Here is a 21,791-nt window from a genome sequence, read left to right on the forward strand (position 1 = left end):
ATAAAAGCAAAACACTGTACGTAAAAGACAACAATTTAAATTATGTGAACAAAATTCTAGTTTAAAGCAAAAAGACAAGAAAGCTGTTACATTACTATACACATGTATGGTATTCACAAATCTCTAATTCTACATAAGGACTGGTCACATAAACTTATAAAAAAGGATGCTGCAGCACTGGAAATGTTTCAGAAATGTTGAAAAGAATGGTCAGTGACTTGGAACATTTTCTGCATAGCTAAGACGAACTACAGCTATTGACAGAGAAATAAGGAAGGCTATGATACAGGTCTATAAAATTTGCATGGCATGTAGAAGGAAAATAGGGAATGATTGTTCATTATTTCTTATAATGTAAGAATCAAGAGAATCAAAAGAAATCATGACATTGCAGGCTCAAAGAAAACAAAAAGAATCACTTTTACTACAGAGTATAATGAAACTGTGGAAGTGTTTTACAAGTCTTTTGCACAGCAAAAGCATATGCGGATTTAATAAACAATTAATCAGAAAGGTCCAGCAAAGATTATTAAATGACTGTAAACTCTGGCTCCAAAGTATGGTAGTACTTACATATGTCCTCAGGTTGGACCATGGTGCCCAGCTGCTTTACTGAAGGCTGTTTTATGGAAGCATTCAGATGCATGTGTAGTAAATAGAATTTTACACATAGATCCTCCTCCATTTTAAAGTAGTACTATCGGGTTGCAAAATTAAGATTTTGAAAATTAGAAAATGTCATAAGACAACTATGCAAACTTACTTCTGCTGCCTTGCATATTTGAATAATCACTTAACAACCATTCAAGTGTGCACCTTTTTTCCTCCTTTATCATTTCACCTTCAAACTCCAAAGCACAAAATGGACAATGTTTGTGGATTCAACCGGATTGATGCCTTGAGTGAGCACAATTATTTCCTCTAGAATTCCCACATCATTTACTTTGGACCATAAAAAATGCTTAGAACAGGTGTATGTTAATAGGATGGTCTCAAGCAGCACTGAATTTGGTGCCCCAACTCAGGAATTTCAGGCTTGTTGTTTCTTTTGGCACAGATCTCCTACACAATGCTGATCAAACTACTTATGGCTTTATCAGATGACTGAGAATGCTCTTTACTTAGCAGCTGTCCCAGCTGAGCCCTTGTACCTTATCAGCTCTCTGAGCTGCAAAGAACTGCAGATGCTCAACAGCTCTGCCCGTAAGGCATAAGGAGACAAGTGCTTATGCTCACGTCAAAACATTTTGCTCTCAACCCACTAACTATGGCCACTGAGCTGCACATGATTTAAATACAGACAACCCGGGTACAGCAATGCAGAACTAGACAAGTTTTCAAAATCAACACTAAAGCCAGCAGAATACACAAATAAGGAAAAAGCATTGCCTACTTTGTACCAACTTTGTACCAAGATAATGCATGCACTTATGCACTGCAGTAGCATGTTAATGAAAAGTAAGTGGAGAATGAAAAACTTAGAAGCACAAAAACTTCTATTAAGTAGCTTCAGGCAAGTGTTCATCCCATCTGTAAAACAGATTTATCCACCATCACATCCTATAACTTGACTATTAATAGGCAATAAAAACTTCTTGGAGAAGAAAAGCAACTTGAACAATGTATGTTTGGGCAAATCACAACATACGCATAAGACAACCTAACAAGGATTTCATATGGTCACCTTCCACAAGATTGTAAAGAAGCCTTTGGAGACAACTGGAAAGGACAATGGGAAAAGGACAAAGGAAAATTACAACATGAAATAAAGGAGACAACCCTCACATTCCTTCTGAATGGCAGCTACAGTGAACCAAAAGCTACTAATGCACAGTGCTAACAAAACAAAACAACTCCCCCATGATTACCACCAGTGTGTGGAAATATCCCTCACAGGGCTCTTCCTCTCTCAGGAAAGCTACAGATGCTTAACTGGTTGACTACAGGAGGACAGATCCCCTCTTGCCTATTCTGACCACTGGCAGGATAGTGAGAGGGACCAGTGGTAAGTATGTTAGTACACCTTCTGAAATGCAAGTAATTAAAAAAAAAAAAAAAAAAAAAAAAGCTTGTGCAATAAATAAGAAGTTTACTGAGTTTGACAATAGAAGAGAAAAGAGAAAGTCACAGATTTCAAATGCTGCATTCTTGCCTAATAGCAGATGAAGATGGTGAGAACACACATATGGAATGGCAAACAAATCAACAACTCCAGAAAATGCCAATTAAAAGCTTAAAAGAACACTGGCTGGTAAAAGGTTGAAAGGTTGTTCACCAAAAACGTAGGGCAGCAATAGATAACAGCTGAATCCATGGAGAAGTTATTTTCTGCAAACAATAACCAACCTGCTTGTCATGTTCACCACTTCCGCATAAACTCTGAAGGCCAATCCTTTCAGTAGCAGTGCTATTCAATTCTCTTTCTATAGAGAAATGGGATAACTTTTTATCTGAAAATTTCATGCTGGTTTCACAATATAGTTCAGCTCTTGATGTTACACAGTGGAACTCACACATGAATTTAAGATCAGGCTAAAAACCCTAAAAAGTAGCTCTCACACACAACTATTCTGGTTGATTTTTCTTGACCTAATTTTTTTCCAATTTAAAACTCCAGACATAAGAGTTGGTGAGATGTCAAACACCACATAGAGAACTGAGGAACAAAGAAGAGACCATGACAACAAATTCAGAACTGTATCTTTGATCCCTGTTTGCAAATGCTCCAATTTGGATGAGCCTGATTACCTGGGCACAAGACATTACACAGCAGAATGCCACCCCACCCAACAGTGCACGGCATAAGATAGCAAAGGCTGGCAAAAGACAAGTAACAGCTTGAGCCTTCTATGCCACAGTATACCATACTTCTATTTGATGATGATGATGCTGGTTAGACAAAAAGCAAGACAGCCTCTTTTTTCAAGAAGTCTTTTTAAGAGTCATGAAATTTATTCCTATGTAGGGGCTGAAGACTTACTTCATAGGTATACCCATATACTGCTACTGATATTAGAGAAAAGGGCAGGCAGTAAGTGTTAAGAGTCAGTCATTTCAAACAAAAACTGCAAAGGTGATTTCATTCATCTAAAAGTTCAGTATTAAAACAATAAACATTCTCTTATTTTCAATTTATATAATAAGACATTTAATTGACTCTAAAAGGTCAACTAAAAGTTTAAAGAACCTTTTTGATGTGTTACTTTCTCTTAGTACTCATCATTACATACTCCAAGCATCTATAGTGAAATGGACAGAAACAACTACTAGACATAACTGTTGAACTACTTAAATTATTTTTGAAGATTAATTTCAGATATTTCCACATTTCCTAAATAAAGACATAGATCTTGGATCTAGATAATAAAACATATTTATTGGTATCTTGCTAGAAAACAACAAACACATTGACAGGTTGTGACTATTCTTAAGGTTTCCCCTAACACCCCACAACACAGGTCAAAAGCTTGTTTCAAGATTCTGATGACTAATATCACATGAGTGCAAGAACACCCCTGTTTAAGAAATCGTTCACTTGGTCCATTTGACTGATGTACTACACACACCATCAAGTGACAGTGTGCAGCTCTGATAAGTCTGCAATCCATAAGCACATTAAGATCATAATTTTCAACTATTCTTTTTTCCTTTTCTTTTTTTTTTAACATGAATTCCAAACTGGTTCATAGGACAACAGTATTTAGTTCTAACATTTGGGAAGTGAAAAACCATCTTACAGCATCTATTGTTGGAAAGCAATTGTGTTAGCTTTCATTAATGAACTTACTGTTACATACATATTTCTAGAACTTGCAATTCTAACAACTATATTGCAGTAGCAACTATAATATTATTAGACATAAAACCCACAATTAATTTCAAAGCAGTTCCATACACAGTATCTCTGAAGCCTCACTGGTAACATATTTAGAGAGTTGTCTTTGAATTCAATATGTTCCATGAGAAGTAATGAGGAAATTCAGACTAACTCAGAGCATAGCTTAGATAACATAAGGAAAAACCATCAGTACATGAGAACACTATCACTTTTTCAGACTATGCCTTAATAACCACAATACTTATATGCGCTTGTACTCATATATACATAGAGACATGTAAGTTACCTGATCAAAGAGCTGCTTGCCTGTTGTATTGGGCTGGATGGCAAATTCCAACTCTGCATCCATTGTGGTTACTCTGACATTGATCTACAGAACATAAGGAAATATTTAAATCATACTGTAACAGTGTAATGCTTCTATATCCTGTGATTAGCCTCTAAGAAACAATACGGTCAACAATTTTAATGGTTTTATGTACACACAGAATGTAGCAGTAAGAAAAACAGAAAATTTGAATCTGAAAAAATTCTCATCTTTATTTAGTCTAAAAGCATAATCAGCATAGTACTTACCAGTAGGTTGGAAGGGTAAATTAGAAAACAAAGCTCAAAATTAATTTCATGGGAAAGCTGACATCACTACTGAACACCTGAAGAACATTGGGATATTCAGCTACTGGGCACTATCTTTCAGAGGGCTTCCAAAATGCATGCAAAAGTTCTTGGGCACATATATGTCATTTTAAGGTATTTATGCCTAGCAATATAAAAAGACAAGCAGCCTCCTACTTGCCATTTCTAAAATCAAGCAGTTTGACAGTCAAAGTGTTTAGGAGTAGAGCTTGTACATCTCAGGACAGCCTAGAAGCAGGTTTTCATCAATAGAAAGAAAAACTATAGAAGTTAGCTCTCCTTAGTGCTAACCTCCTTCAACTCCCTTACTACAAGACTAAAAAATCGCCACCATTCAATGAACCTCCTTCTGTTGAAAGGAAGGACCATTTTCCAGTTGATTCCTGACAATGACTGGGTTTATTTGTTATAAAACAAGAAGTCAAATACTGCAGGAGATAATTGGAAGCCTTACTTGGCTTACAGTCTTTTCCAATTTCTCTTCAGCTGGTATATATAGAAGTGAGAATTTCCATGAAGCAGAACAAAGTATTAAATGCACAGCGCTGTCTTCTCAGTGTTAGAATGGTCTTCCACTCCTGATACTGCCAGAGTATCAATCACATTTTATTCCTCTTTAGTGCATAGGAATATAAAGTATTAAGGGTCAAATATACCTTCCTATAAATGCAGAAAAAACAAACTCACAAAGATCTATTCTAATTTCTCTCTTCTGTAAAAAAAGGCACAGAAATAAATTAGGACTTGTATTACAGGCTCTTACTCTACTTGATCTATGCATGTGCAAACCATTTCCATTAACTATTTCTCTAATTTTGCCACCAGGTGGAATACTTTGAGAAGTGATTGTCTGGAAAAGAAGGAAAGACAAAACATGGAAGGGAGATCTAAGGTGAGGAAAAGAAAACTGCAGAGCAGTTTGTCTTCATGCAACAGATGAAGCTTGATCACTGCTCCCTTCAGCATTAAGGTAAACGAGGGGGATATACAAGACAAGAATAGCAGGAGCCTGAGGACCTCTAGGTTATAGACTTGCAAACAAGAATGATAGAAGGAGCTTAGCCAACTTTACTGAGTGTGCAAACACTGATAAAGAACAAGAGTTCAAGACTTTGGAGTAAAAGATAGTTTAGTTTTATTGCAAAAAAAAAATTTTTAAATACATGGTGTGTGTCAGGAAGAGGGAAAAATATGTTTTCTGTAGATTCTCTCAGTCTGCCCATTTCAAGAGAAGGAAAAAAAACCTTCATAGAACATAATTCATTTAACAAAATAACTAATTTTAAATGGCAGTTCTAACTCACTGGCACTAGTTTAAGCATGAGGGATTGCCCCTTAATTACAAAAAAATAACTTTTAAAAACAATTTTTCTATTTAAAAAATGAAGCCTTCTTTAGGGCAGTCATAAGTAAGCAAGTTATAAAGAATAAGGCCAAAAAATAATTTTATTAAATGCCAAAGTGTTCTGTTATATAACAGCACCATTGCCAAAACAAGAAGCGTCACAGATCTACAAAGCACAGCAACTTCAAAACTAATTGCAGCAGCAGAAACTTCTTATATAAATATTGTTACAACAAATGTCATCTACAAATGCAAGAAATACTACATGAGAGTCTATCCTTCACAAGAACTAGAATACTCAAACAGTAAAATAATAGCTGTAATACAGAGACAAACTCAATACAGCTCTAAATTCTGGCTACTTCTGGATGTTACTGCCCCAAAAAAATTTCAGTGCTCTAAGAATACAGAGCTTCTCCACTTGTAGTAGGTACAAACAGACATTAAGAGTACCTGGCCATTTATACACATTACAGTAACTGCTTAAGCCTGCAGCATTTCTGTTTATCTTTGTACATCTAATTAACAGATCATTCAGCTGCTAATCAATATTTACACATTCAGTTCTAATAAGAAAGTTGCAAATTAAATTATAGAAATGTTAAAACATTACCTTTTGTAATATTAATTATTTAAGAAGAGACAAAGTAAACACCACAGTTTATTTTCTTTCTGAAGGAATGTGGACTGACTTTGATTTTTGGAATACAAATACCAGGCTTCTACAAACTTGTCACATTGTTTCACACCTTCAATTATTTCTGGGCATGGAACATAAGGAAGTTACTTTTGTCAAAATCTGAAGAGCCCTAAAGGTCTACTTATCTAATTCAAACCTTAATAACAGAGCACCCTCTCAACAAAAATCAAACCTCTGGTATCAGCTGTATTGTCTGTAAAATAAAGCTAGCAAACTACATTAACAGGAGTCATTGGGAAAGTTTCCACATCATAAATATGGCAGGGAATTGAGAAAACACAGGCAGAGAAAGAAGGTCCAGGAACTTCATAAATGGTCTGTCACTCATGTAACCTCTGCTGGGTATCCGGCTACTATGAAGCAATGCTTTTTACGTGGGGAAATTATCTGAACCACAAATTAGGAGGACAGGCACTAATCTCAACCAATTTTACCACACAAATACAGAAACAGGAAGAAGCTCTTGCAATGGTGACAAGAGAAACACATAAAGGCTTCCTGTAGCAAGTATTGGAAGGCTACCACTACACATACCACAAGATCCATTCAGTGCCTGCTTTTCAAACTTGCTCTCACCAGGATCCCACATCTTTGTAACAGAATCTGACAGCTCCCTTCTTCACATAGATCACCCAATTACTATCTCAAGTTTGCATATTAAATAGAATCACAGAATAGTTTGGCTTGGAAGGGACCTTTAAAGGTCATCTAGTTCAGCCCCCCCACAACGAGCACAGGAACATTCCCCTACATCAGGTTGCCCAGAGACCCATCCAACCTGACCCTGAACATTTCCAAAGATGGGCATCTACCATCTCTCTTAGCAATTGTTAGAATTTCACCTCCTACATCATAAAAATTTCCTTACTTATATGTAGTTCTAATCTATATCCTTTTAGTTTGAAACCATTAGCCTTGTCCTATTACAACAGACCCTGATAAAATGTTTGAACCTACCTTTCTTATAAGCTCTCTTTAAGTACTAAAAGTCTCCCTGCACCTTTCTCTTCCCCAGGCAGAACAACCCCAACTCTCAGCCTTTCCTCATAAGGAGGGATGCTCCATTGTGTGAATCATTTTTGTGATCCTCCTCTAGACCTGTTTCAACAACACCGTGTCTTCCCTGTGCTGGGACCCCAGAGCTGATGCAGCCCTGCAGGTGGGGGCTGAGCAGAGCAGAGGGGCAGAATCCCCTCCCTGGTCCTGCTGCCCACCAGTGGATGCAGCCCAGGACACGTTTGGCTTTCTGTGGAAGTGAGAGCTCATTGACAGCTCATGTCCAGCCTCTCATACACCAGCACCCCCAAGTCCTTCTCAGCAGGGCTGCTCTCCATCTGTTCATCCCCAGCCTGTGTTGGCACTGGGGGATACCCAACCCAGGTGCAGCACCTTATACTTGCATTGTTGAACCTTAGAAGGTTCACATTGTCCCATTTCTTGAGCTTGTCCAGTTCCTTGGCATCAGCAGCAGGCCGAGTTTATCTGTATTTTACCAGGCTTGCTTCAGAATGATTAAACATGGCCAAAGGAAAGGGAAGAACACATACTAAAGAATTATGCATTGATTATTCTTTGCCAAGGGAGCAACTGATGTTTTGATAACAAATGTTGCTAATGGGTTATGAGGATATTTTCCACAGCTTACAAAATATTATTTATAGAAAAATATTCTTCAGCAATTTATTTATTAAATAATATATCAAAGCAAATAAAGAATACAGTCATTGAAAATGTATGGAACAATAAACATCGACGTGCACTTAATAAAAGCATGTACTTCATAAGGCAATTATATTTTTAATGCATTCTTTCACCTTTAAGGACTTAAAAAAATTATCTACATTTTCTTGTAGTACCTAACTTCAACCCTTCACGATTTATGGGAATATTACACTGTCACCACATTAACCTTTGAACCTCTCCTCAAACAGATACAGTCCATGAAACATGCACAAAACCTGGCTGTAAGCTTAATAATCTAGAACTTTCTATTACTGTACTTCAGCCATCCTTTGCAAATATTAGTTGTGGCACTTCAGCTTTCATCATGAACTCCAAAACTGAGTAGGTACCAATACTGAGAAAAAAAGACATTTAAAATAACATGGAAATGGTTTCCAAAAGTTTTGCTTTGGTTTAATAAATGCAATACAAATTAGCAATTTGTAAAAGCCACAAAACCCAGTATGATTCATAAGAAAATTGCATATGGCAAAAAAAGTTTGTTCAAAGAGCTTCCTCACACTGGTCCAGCCATTTACAATCTCAAGGTTGCATATTAAATTGTGTTAAGAGTAGCAGTGTATTAGTCCCACTGCTTTACAGACTGCACTCTCTCCATACCAATGTCAAAGTAGATAATGGAAGGGAAGAAAGAAAAAACTTTATGAAGAAGATAAGGTAAAAAGGTAAGAATTAAACAGCATTAGGAACAGAAGGCTACAGAATAATGCCGAAGATATTTTACTAATAAATGAATCAAGAAAGCAATCCTTCAAGCTGACATCAGTTGTCTATTTATACTACAGAAATAAATCATAAATTCAAACCACAATTCAAATACTGCATTACAGAGACTCAAACATTTTCCTTGTGTAACAGCAGCACTGTAGTAAAAAAAATTATACACTATTTCAGTTCAACCACCTTACAGAAATTAGTATGATTTTGCAAATATTACAACTTTAAACCACAATATTATTCCAGAATTTATTTACTCCTTCTGAATACACAGTATCATAAAATGTTGAATAAACCTAAAAAAACCAAATCTTTTAGTATTAGTAACTTTGACTGTTTCATGCCTTGCAGTCTTATACAAAAGTGCTGCAAATTACCACCAAAACCAGATGATAATTTAACTCCTTCTACACCCTATAAATACAATATTTCAGTCAATTAAATCTAATCTTCTTAGTGTATAAATGATTAACAGTTATGTAACCCATGATGTCTAATTTTAGCTTCTATGTTTCTATTTTTGGTGCAGATCTGTGAGAATGCCATGCAGCTGAGAAACATTTTGTATCTATTCTTTTAAGAAGAAAGCTCTGAAAATGAGTCCACAAATATTCTGTTCTTCAGCAAGCTGAGAACTAAGCATCCTGAGAACAGCACTTGAAACAGCTCAAATTTTGATTACAGCAGCAAAGATGTAATTAAAGTCATCAGGTATATTCAGATGGATCCCAACATGCTACATGAAACTAAAATTCCACACTGCTAGGTAGAACTGAGTATAGTAAGTCTCTCTTAAAATTTTACAACCAAACTATTTGGTTGTAAAATTAGAGTAGATGCTGAGTAACAGCTTGAAAAACTGGAAAGCCACTTTGTCATATACCCAGGCAAAGTGAAGGAACAGACCTTCTACTGAAGCAATCAAAAATGAAAATGCTTCAATTATACACACTTTTCAGTCACATATTACCTTAGTATCCCATGACAATATACTAAAGTTGCTTTTACCCTTTCAAAACAGCCTTTTCACCCAAACTATTTAACCTACTAGCTTCTAAGAAAGAAAATCCGAAACACATGACCTTTTACTACCTTGCATAAGAATCATTCACAGTGGCATGAAACTTATTTCAGACTGAGACTTCCAGGAAAAAATGAAAGATGTTTGCTATAAAATAAGCCAAGACTTTCTACTGGTCTTCATTTACTTGATTTTGTCTGGAATACTACATTACTTTTCAATGTGAAACCAAAAAAAGTGAAACTAAAATCTATTTAATTGCCTTTTCTGTGGTTCAGTGGGTACTGATTTCATTTAGATTGATCTATGGCTTATTTATTTGTTATTTTCTCAACAACAACAAAAAAAAAAAAAAAAAAAAAAAAAATTAATCCCAGAAACCCATGAAGAATTTATAGTTGTACTGCACAGGTTTACATATTTACAAGACTACCAGACTTTTGAAAACTATCAATTGGATCATCAGAGCAGAGTCTGAAAAAAGAAAACCTAAATAGGTCACAGTAATACAGAAGAGAGATAAAATAATACTGTCAAAAATCTCACCACTTATGCTTAACTGGGTTTTCTTAGCTCTTACCCATGATTATTTCATTAGTTTTCAGGTTAAATGATTTCCAGCAATAAAGCTACAGAACACTGACTGTCTTATTGCAACAGCTGTCAAAAATAAGCAACAAGGAGTTAAAGCATAAATAGTTTCTGGACTAGAAGTACATTTGGTTATTGTGGATTGTCCATAAAGACAGCTCCCAAGAGCTTCAGTAAATACCCATAGCAAGAGACCGCCTACTGTCCAGTACCATCAAATCTGAACAGAACAGCAAGACTCTTCAAAGAGCAATGTCGGATTCATTAAACATAACTGCGGCTACGCTCTTACAGTCTCCACAGAAGAAAGAAGGGGGAAACAAAAAAAAGAAGGGGGAGAGGAAGAGAGCTCCAAAGCCATATATCATTTAAGAAGCAACCAGAACAAAATCTGAGGTTTGATTTTTATAGGTAATACTACTTAACCTTTGGCAAGTGTGCTACTTCTTCATTCACTGATTACCAACTATAATTGCAGCAACTTGCAGTTTACAGGAAGACATTGAGAAATGTAATAAATTTTATTTCATTTATAATGGCTCCTTTCACTTGGCTTCCTTCTAGGATTTCATATGCACCTACATCATCAAGAGACACATGAACTCTTCATAAAAAGTCCCTTAGAAAAAAATTATCTTTGGCAGAAGGCCAGCTTCTTTGCCAAGATCTGGTAGCTAATATCCATTATTAAGGTGGATTGTGCACTCTTTCAACACCTCTGCAATCTCAATTCTAAGGATATTGCTTTCCTTGTGAACAACCCTAAAATTCTTATTTCCTTCAATTTTCTCTGGTCCTTAAAATAGAGAGAACCCTGCCTACCTAAATTTCATGGTTCCAATCCCAGAATTTAAAAAGAAGTTATCTCACTCAGTTGTTTTTTTTTTTTATAGTCACCACCTCTGTGGCTCCATAGGTCTCCCAGCTGCATGGAGCCAAAAACCTCAGAAACTACATGAGATCATAATGACTTTCTGCCTCCTTCTTAAAACACAGTTTTCCAGTTGAGAAGAACCACCAGAGGCAGTACTCAATTCTCATAGCCAGCACTCAAACAGGTCAGAAAACAGTATGCTTCTAATTCATTTTCCTGCCCTTGATAGTGCAGCTTTCTCTCACCAATGAGCAGCATACAGTGACTTCTAGCTGGAGAAAGTGCCAAGATACTGCCCCTAATCCACTGGCAGGAAAAGAAGAAATTACAGAAACGAGGTATGGCCAGGTGGTCATCAGACCAACTGCAAAGCTCAGAACAGAACGTCAAAGCCCTTCGTCCATGCTTGCATTATTCATCAAGCTGTACCAGTTCCAAATATTGGCACACAACACTGATTATTTATAGGGGTAATTTCTTATTAATAGCAAAAACCTTTTATGTATCTACATATCAGGATGTATGTGTGTACACATGGACATAGACACATTTTTTCTTAGCAACGGACCTGCCCTGCTCCTAATCTGCTACCAAAATGAAACATCAGTAAACAAAGAAGCCAGAAGGCTATTAAGTAAACCAACCAAGTTGAGTAGAAATAACCTGACAATTCAGTTCCCTTTCTGAATGCTTTTCTCACTGGACACAACTGGAAAAGACAGGCAAAAGTCATTTAACACACGGCAGATGAAATCCTAAGCTAGCAATATAACATTAACAGAAAAAGAATCAACCTACTGAATAATTATCTCCTCAAAGACTTCTAGAATTATTATCAAAACAGAAGATGGAGATCTTTTTTGCCCCCCCGGGTAGAAAATGAATGAACCCGTATCTTAGCTGGAATGAGTGGAACATGAGAGCACAAATACTGCTTATTTCCTCCATTCAAACTTACTTTCTATGTGATACCCTCTACCATGGTAGAACTATTAACTTAGTGCAGACATTTTACACATGTTCTGTATTCCCCTGCCAAATCCTGCAGCAAACCCTTCCACCGATTCTCACAGATACTGAGTCAGGCTCAAATTATGCCTCAAATAACTACTCTAAGTCAGCTCATCTCAAAAGTCAACAATTCCTGAAAAGTCATTCTTTCTGCCAGCCAAATGGGCTCCAAGTACTGCTCCCATTTCCAACTGTCCTCCATGCAATTTGCAGTACCAAGCTTTCTTGATCTTTTTTCCCCACATATTGGTACTAAACTGTCTCAACTTCAATTGTACAAGATCAAATCTTACAAAATCTAGAAAGGACACAGTCAAAACAACTAGAACAGTTATAAGATTATCTCTCTCAAATGTAAAAAACCTTCCTAGATTTTAGATTAATACAAATCTGCTACTTACTGGTTTCGGCATTTTTCTTGTTTTCTGCAGTCTCCTGTCCGCTTAAATCTTCCAAAAAATCTTTGCCCCCTTCTGCCAAAAAAAAAAAAAAAATATTAAAAGGGTTGTTTTTAAATTAATCAAAACTTAATCATGGTAAATAGTACAAATTCCTATACAAGTACGCAATTGCTCTACATGTACAAAATACATTTCTCAGTAAGTGACATATAGAAAGAACAACTAATTTAGCCAGAGCCAGAATCTACAGGTCTCTAAGCAGTAATATCCTTCCTAGTTTCTGTAGAATAATGCAGTAATGTTACAATAAAGAGACAACAGTTCCCAAAGTGCTACAAATTCTTTTAAAGATTCTGTTATCATACATCATCTACTATTAAAAACCTCTAACATTATTTAAAAGAAACATCATGAAGACAAAAAACCCGCTCTAATAATTTTAAAGCATCAAAACTTTTATTTCCTGGCTATAAAATAATTTGCTTCTCTCAGCAAAGGAATGCAGTAATTTTTCCCAAATGAAAAGAAATGCAAGTACACTAACATTAAAAAAAGGAAGAAATTCTGCTGTGCTTAAAATAACAGATTTTTTTTTTCTTTTTAAGCAGAAGGCTATAAGTTATGCCTACGTGGTGATGAACGTACTCACTATTGTTTTCTATTCTATTTCTATTAAAAAAAAATATGCCTTGAAAAAATATGCTTGCAAAGTTATTGTTAAGATATCATCCTACCTCCTTTTCAACTCCTTCTATCTCAGAGCAAGCAGCTAGTCATCTTCCTGGACACATTTATAGAAATGATTTCCACAAATCAGACTGTTGCTGGTTTGCAAGTAGCATCAAAGACTGCACTGCCTTCAAAAATAATATTAACTGGAATTACATTTATTCTAAAAAAAATGACTGTGACATGCTAGTCAGAATAATCTGAGATTTCAGTATTGTAGCTCCATAGCTGCAACAGATTAATAAAATAAAATCTTCAGAAATGCTTAAAAGAAAGAGAGAGAAAAACAGAATACTTGAGAGCAATCCATTTATCAAAAAAAAGCTTTATAACTGATCTTTCATTCATAAAGAAAGATGAAAAAATAAAGTATTTTTACTAAAAAAATTACAGAAGAAAATTTTCCTTGCTTCTTGGCAATAAAAATACAGTAAATATTAGAAACATTTGCACAGCAATTTAAGGTGCACTTTATTTTTTATTTCTTCTTCTAATCTGTAGAGATATGTTTGAAAACAGACTAAAAAGAACAGATAAAGGATGAAAGCAGAATTTAAGAAGCCTAAATGTTGTTGGCTGGTAAAGAAAACAAATGTTAAGACTAAAGATTACAGAAACAGAGATCTAATGGCATAATTCAGATATGGAACAAAACTGTGTTTAATGAAAAAAATCAGCCTGAAAAAACACTATCTTGAAGTGACATTCACTACAATATAACTAATGCAGCCCAACTCTAAAGGTATAACAATACTCTGTTTGCCTAGCAAAAAGACAATTACATTCCAGTAGATTTTTTTTAATTACAGAAGATACTCAAGAGAACTGGACAGTATCAGTCATGTCCCAAATGCACGCTCACTGCCTGATGTGCAGTCCCAATTTATGGACTGAGCCAAGGCATTTCCATTTCTTTATTCTGATCTGCTCAGAGCAGGGAGCTGGGCAGGAACCCACCAAAGGCTGGCACCCCAATCACCCAAACTTTACACCTTTCATACATTTTAGCAAGCAAAGAAATCACGTTTTATTGGCTACAGGTCACACAGCTCTCTTCTTGATCAACATTCTACCTTCTACTGGTTCAACGATTCTCTCACCTCTCCTGCCAATCACACCACGTGCTCAGCCATTCCCCTCTGGAGTCATGGGCTTAAGGAGTCAGTGGGCCCTGAGTTGTGGTGACAGTCACCCCCTGCCAGAATTACCTTTTCTCCACTTGGAGCTGATACAGCACAGTTGCTGAGTTGGCTTTGTTTGTTTCTCCCTTATCTTGGAAGTTATGCCAAATGTCCTTGTAGCTCATGAATTCTGCATTCCCGGTGCCCACTATCAATGAAACATCCTTCTTCCAAACTTTGCTAGCTTTTCCCTGGATCAGAGATGGTTGAAGAGTGTCAAGCTCCAAACCTTAACAAGCCAAATCTACTGACAAGTCATTTATCTTTCTAACATCTGGACATCAGCAGTAAGACTACATTTCTAAGATACTGTTAAATATATTCTTGAACTTTATGAATACACTTTTCCTCTATTCCTCTCCCTGCCTTTTAACCACAAAGGCTTCCTGGGGAGGAGGAAAAAAAAATTGGCTTTTGATAAACTGTGGCTTTTGATAAAAATTCAACAGCATGTTTCCCTTTCAGAGAAGAGCCTGCCTCCTCTTCTCCCTTCTTTCCCTAATGTACGCCTTGGAAAAATTCAAGAGAATAGCAGAAACCAAAACAAGCTTGGCTCTAATATCTGCTAACAGTTAGCAGGATTCAAAGCTGTAGTAATCCCTGTGCTCACCTCTGACAGCAGAGGCTCAATGCTTGAAAAACAGAAGGCAGATTGAAGCCCCAGAGTTACACTCAGTTAATTAAGGATGCAAAAGCTAAATTAGATTCTCATCCACCATTTTGTAAGCGTGCCAACTCAACAGTACCAAAAGGAACAGAAAGTAGCACAGCTACCTTCCTGTGCCTTTAGTTACACAGCACTGAAAAGAAGGGGTATGGTAAGATGACTGATAAGGGAGTCCAGTCTCCAGGAGAGCAATGACAGCACATGGCACAGGACCAAGATCTGTGTTATCAAATTATTCCTTTCTGAGGTCTTTCTAAGAGACAATGCATCTAGCAATTTCTATAATGACTGTCATACCCTCATACATTTTATCACCACAAATTCATTCATAAACATGTCCCAGATTTTTACTTTGGTATTTATTCAAACATTTTGCTATAATACTACCAACAAACTATAGATTATTTATTTGAAAACTTACTTTAAAACCTTAAGGTAACTTTTAAAATCAGAAACGTGATTACAGAGTTTTACATAGGTTAGTCCTATGTCATCAAACCACAATTGGGAGACATGTTTTCACATGCAAGAGAACAAAGTTATCAGCAAAAAGCAAGAATCCTCTTAAGTAAAACTCAATAAAAATGAAGTGTCACAGTCTCACAGATCTCATGGGCCTGAGAAATTATCACAGTATATGAGCAACAGAAAAAAAAAATCTATGCAAAACAAACAGCATCCCATGTATTTTTCTGCTGAAGTATTTGCTTGCAGTATCTTTAATGAATGCAAAAATAAAATCTATAATTTCTTAAAAAAAAATTAGCCAAATATAAATTTATAGCCAACTATGCTGAATTTATTTCCATAGTTTTCATTTTATATATAATACAAAAAACCAGCCTGTGTCAATCTTATTATATATAATATAAAAAACAGCCTGAGTCAGCCTGAATATGCTTTCATATTCAAAACGTTGTGCAATTTTGAAACAGTACATTCACACAAATGCATTGTAACTATTATATGTATATACAAATCAAGAAGTTCACAGATCTTAAAACTGCAAACATTGACATCAAATAAGCACTGAATAAAAACCAAAAATCACCTTACCTTTCCCAATTATTGGCACTAGCTAACATTAAAAATAAAACAAACATGAGGGAAACATTGGGCCAAAATAAACCAGAAGTCGGAGCCAGGCAAAATATCATGTATCTCAACTGTTATTACTGGAGTGGCAGTTCACTTTTGCTACTAATGCCAGTTCAGATAAATTTTTATTTAGTAGATGCAAAATTTTTAACTTTGAAGGAACTAATTACTTACACTTACTTTAATCTTAACACTCATGGGAAGTGGCATTGCAAATAGCGGAAAAAAAAACCAACAGCAAAAAAGACCCCAGTCAGCTGGGATTTGGAATGATATTCCTTTTGATTCCTGCATTCTGAAACCAGCTTCTGACCTACAAGGCATAAAGGCTCATCACTTCAGCATTTAAAATCTTAAAGGTCCCTCTTCCAAGTCAGAATTAACTGGGTTGTGACTTTGCCGACTTCCTACTGTTACAACACTCAGGACCTTCAGAAGCATATGCAGTAATCTGGACTCTGGACCAAAACAACAAAAGTATCAGCAGGCTTCACATCACAAACAGATAAAAAAGTCATCCAGAACATCAAGAACTCTCTTGAAATGAAAAGCTGTGATTTCAAATAGTTTCACTACAAGGCAGTTGGGATTTTTAAATCAGTATCATCCAAGTTTCTAGTTATGCCACAGAAAGCAACAAATAAAGCAATTGTTGAAAGATGACAATGAAAGCTTTCTTCAGAAAATGATGGTGCATAAAATGCCTGATGCCAATATTCTGTCAAATAGTTTATGCAGCAGCTGTTTTCAAAAGAAACATTCACACACACAGCCATGGGTCTGAGGTCAGGTGAGGATGGGATAGCAAGCAGAAAGCTCAAGCAGGATGCTTGGCTGGTAAAGAAGTAACACTCAAAAGAAGGATCCCTATCTGATAGCTTAGGGCCTTCTCTCAGAAGCAGTCTCTCCAGAAGCATCCCTCCTAAGCTTGAGCAAGAGGTTTATCATCTGTTTCCCTAAATACAGATAGATGTCAGAGACCACAGAGCTTTAACCACAGCAATATAACTTACTCATTTATTAACAGAAACTTATTTAAAATTAATATTCTTTTTCTTTTCAAAGTCTTATCCCATTCCATCTTTTGTGGTAGCTAAAAGTTTTAGATCTTTGCAGAGGAAGCAATAGGCAACTCACAGGCCATTGGACCTGACTAACTGGTCTCAGATTTCTATAAAAATGTCTCTCTACTCCAAAGCAGTCTGTGAATGTCTGCAGGGCAATCGTCTTTCACACTAACAACTCCCTAATGACACATTTGCTGCAATCCAATAAAGAAGTTCATTTGCTACAGACTTTACTTCTGCATACATCTTTTTCAGACGGACAGAGCAGCCGCCTACACAGTTGTCTGCAATATAACCAAACCAGGGAACTAAAACAAGCCTTTTACCTGACAAAAAAAAAAAAAAAAAAAAAAAAAAACAACCAAAAAAAAAAAAGCCCACACAAAAACCAAACCCGGAATTGTACACCTAATACATAAAAGTTGAGATTTGACCAGTGCTAGACATCACATGCAGAGTTTTACTTGCCAACTTTTTTTATATATACTGTATCTTTCCCTTCTTAAAACCACCATTTCCCCCAACCCTCTGTTCTCTGAAACACTCAAAATAGGCTTGCTATGTCTGAAAAATAACTGCAATAGAACTAGTACAACTTATGTATTGAACATATCTATAGGAAAATACATTTTGAAGAGTTAAGTATTTCTTCTAAACTAGACTTCCTGCGAACTTCAGAAATAAAATGAAAACCTGGCAGTTGCCAACACAGCATTCAATTAAAAGCAACTTCATACCAGTCAAAGAATTATTCTGTGCACTACTTGCAGTGTTCCCAGTTAATAAACTGGTATGTTTTAGATGTGCTACATGATTTACATATACTTTATATTTATTGTTTAGTAACCTTAACTTCAAGTAGCCCTAAATCCACTATGGGAAAGAATTCAAAGATTCTGAAGAGTCCTACAATTATAGAATGGCCAATTTTACCATGCACACTGGATGAACCATCAAGAATGGAAATCATTAATATAAACTGATAGAAGTACTGTTGCTTCCTAGTGCAATAATCCTCTCTCTAAACATATAGTTAGCAAAGAAATAGGACATGTGCCCAGAATTTTGGGTACATCTCATGCCAAAGTCAAGTATTATATTTTCTGAATGATGCTACTAAGTCTCTTACAACTAGCTCCATAAAATAAAGGAAACCTATGAATTGGCCACTCATCATTCTTCATATAAACTAGCTAGAGTTCTTAAACTGCAATGTTCTAGTGCAAAGATTAACTGCCGTTTTGGGCCAATGTCATATTTCTTTTTCTTTGTACTACATGACTTGAAGGTTTCACTTCAGAGAGTGATTAATAAATATCTAAAGCAGAAAGAAAAAAAACCCAGTTTTTATATCCAAAGTACAGCTAAGTATTAGCCTATTGGTACAGTTAGCCAACAAATACAGTTATTCAGTATTGAAAGGAAAGAGTTTACCTAGGCTCCTTCAGCTCTGGAATAAACTTGCTGAGCATGCAGGATACAGTGGGTGCTGCTTTAATGGATCAGTATCTTTCCACAATCAGTTCTTTCTCCAGAAATTTGTATAAATCTTTGTTTACATTTACAAACTTGAAAATCCTCCCTTTCCTCTAGTCCTAGAGACTTCTAATGCAATATAAAGCAATAGGATGGCTTTGATGTATTTAACACATCCAACAGAAAGACGTAGTGCCTACAACAACTTTCCTCTTCACCTCCGGCAACAGAGGCTGCCCTTCGCAAAAAGCAGAGCAAGGCTGCTGAAGAAGAAAGGCCGTTCACCTATCCTGGCAAAGGCTAAAGGAACTCTGCCAGGAACTGCCTTCACACATCATAACATCTACACGTCTTACCCTCCTGGTTTTGCAGCTTGTAGGTGGATCTAAATCTCTGCTTTCTTTATGGCTTTACCCAATTTTCTGTGAAACAACCTTTTTCTGGTTGATTCTGTGAATCAACCTTTTTCATAGCCCTGCAATGGCAGAAACAGTCAGAACAGAACTCTTTTTGTCATCTCTACACACACTTTCACCCCTTTTTGCTGAGTCAGCACTCAACAAAAACTCTCTGGACAGCTCCAGACATGTCACACCATGTCATTTTTTCATGCATTTTCTAAAGATGTTTCGCTTTTGCTCTCCAACCTACTAGAACAACTGTGTAACTTCAGTACAAAGCTTGGAAATACGCCACTGCCTTGCAATTGCCATTTGCTGGGAGGCTGCTTATCTGGGAACATTGCACTGACTCGCAGTTTATTTTTCTCACAGTCCCTCTTATGCTAAATCAATAGATCAATAGAGGTAAGTCTTATAATCCAACAAACAGTTACTACTTGTCCCATTTTTAACGATTAAAAAGCAACTTCATCGCAGTAGCCATAATGTTACTGTGCAACTCCACATCTTCCCTGGGAGCACACGTTGCCCAGCAGCGCTGTGCCAACGCACCGAGAGCTGACAGCAACAACCGCATCTCCACAGTCTTCTCCATGTGCGAGGTGCTGCGCAGGCACATGCATCCCCAAAAATGCTCCCGTGGAGCAGACACGGCGACAGGCATCTCCGATGGAAACAAACCAGAGCGACATACGGCGATACATCTGAAGGCTGACATGAACCAGCCACAGAGACAGAACTACTTAAAACTCAGAAAATGCCACTCCCGTAACTCAGAACTCAGTTTGAAAAATGGAATCTTTTTAAAAGCCTCTACTAGAAAGAGGAACACGAAATACTTGTCTTGGGTGTTACACAGACTGGAAAAGACAGCTTAACAGCACCTTACAACCAAAGTGATTAGTTGTGTTGGCATGGAGTCCAAAGAGGGTTTTTTTTTTTTCGCGTTCAGATTAAGAAACTGACAAAAGACAAGTGAATTCCACAAAGTTGAAACTAAAACCTCTTATCTGCGCTAAACTTTAAGCGACAAGGTTAATTACAAATGCCCACGACTTGTACAAAACATTAATCCATTCAAAAAAAACAATGCACAAAGGCTCATTCAGGGCCGCTGCGCCCATTACGTCGGTCAGTACTTAAGGACTCTTAAAAACGCGCATTTGTCGAAAACAATAAACAGCAACAGATGCTCCACAGCACTTGTTTATGAAGTAATTCCTTATTATTCTCCCACACCGCCGCACTCAGCTGGCCCGACCCGACTGCCACATGTCTACTACGGTGTAACCTCCCGAGCCGCGCCGCTCGGGGACATGAATAATGCAGCGGAGGCTGAGCGGGCACGCCGGGGGCGAGCTCCCGGGGAGCCCCGACAGAGCGGGGCGAGCCGGGTCCCGGTCCCGGGCGGAGGTGGTGTCCCGCACACGAGCGGCGCGGTGCCGCGCACCCGCCGCCGCAACAAGTCGCCTGCTGCCCCCCGCCCACCAAGGGCTGCGGGCGGGCTCACGCCTCGGGTTGCTGCCCCCGCGCTGCCCCCCCCGCGGCCCCGCCGGCAACCGCCCGCGCACCCCTCGCCTCAGCGCCCCCGCCTCACCTGGGACTCCGCTCCCTCCGCGGCGCCGAGCGGAGGGGGGGCGACGAGCCCCCGGGGCAGGGTGCTCGGGGCGCGGTGCTCTCTGCTCCTGGCGGGGCGGTGTGTCTCCTCCCCCCCCGCCGCCCCCTCGCAGCGGGGCAGGAGGCGCTGCGGGGCCGCCCCGCGCTGCTCGCCGGGGATGCGGCGCGGAGCGCGGCGGGCGCTGTGACAGCTCCGCAATATGGCGGCCGCCGCCGCCGTTCGGATTTTCCCCCCTATCAGATGTGGCTCCTGCGCACGCACTGCGCACGCGCGGCGCGGGCGGGCGGGCATGCGCAGCGCGCGGCGCGAAGCCGCTGCCCGGAGGGGCGCGGGGGCGAAGGCGGCGGGCGCGAGGGGCTCCCGTGAGGGACGGGAACGGCTCGGGGAGCGCGGTTCCCGGAGCACGGCTCCTGGCGCGGAGGGGGACGGAGCTGCCGTGAGGGGACGGCGGCGAGCTTTCGCCTTCTGAGACGGCCGGCCCTCCGTATGGAGTTCCGCGGCCCTCCGCGCGTTCCGGCGCGGAGCCGGTGCTCGGGGACCCCGTGCAGCCCACCCGAGCGCAGCCCTGCCCGTGTCATGTGAGCCTGTGGCAGCTGCTCCAGCGGCAGAGCTGCCCTCCAGGAACCCCCTGCTCGCTTGAGTGAGGAGGAGAGGAGGAGAAGCAGCTCTCCCGTTAG

The 21,791-nt window shown here is 38.5% G+C and overlaps 1 protein-coding gene across 7 annotated transcripts in view; it reads right to left on the reverse strand.

Moving 5' to 3' along the window:
• The window catches only part of RDX (radixin), a 45,503-nt gene extending 24,199 nt beyond the window's left edge, over nt 1-21,304 (reverse strand). For 2 of the 7 annotated variants that reach the window (XM_053969535.1, XM_053969543.1), the window contains exons 1-5: nt 21,094-21,302; nt 14,815-14,978; nt 13,612-13,734; nt 12,878-12,949; nt 4,125-4,208 (exon numbers count right to left, since the gene is read on the reverse strand). In XM_053969535.1, the coding sequence (XP_053825510.1) occupies nt 4,125-4,208; nt 12,878-12,889 (96 nt within the window). In that variant the 5' untranslated portion in view covers nt 12,890-12,949; nt 13,612-13,734; nt 14,815-14,978; nt 21,094-21,302. Of the gene's footprint in view, nt 1-4,124; nt 4,209-12,877; nt 12,950-13,611; nt 13,735-14,814; nt 14,979-21,093 lie in introns of those variants that run through there. The other 5 variants (XM_053969504.1, XM_053969528.1, XM_053969520.1 and 2 more) reach the window with 5 other exon arrangements.
• Nucleotides 21,305-21,791: the final 487 nt, after the last annotated feature.

This window comes from Vidua macroura, chromosome 2, assembly GCF_024509145.1.
Source record: "Vidua macroura isolate BioBank_ID:100142 chromosome 2, ASM2450914v1, whole genome shotgun sequence".
Taxonomy (NCBI): Eukaryota; Metazoa; Chordata; class Aves; order Passeriformes; family Viduidae; genus Vidua; species Vidua macroura.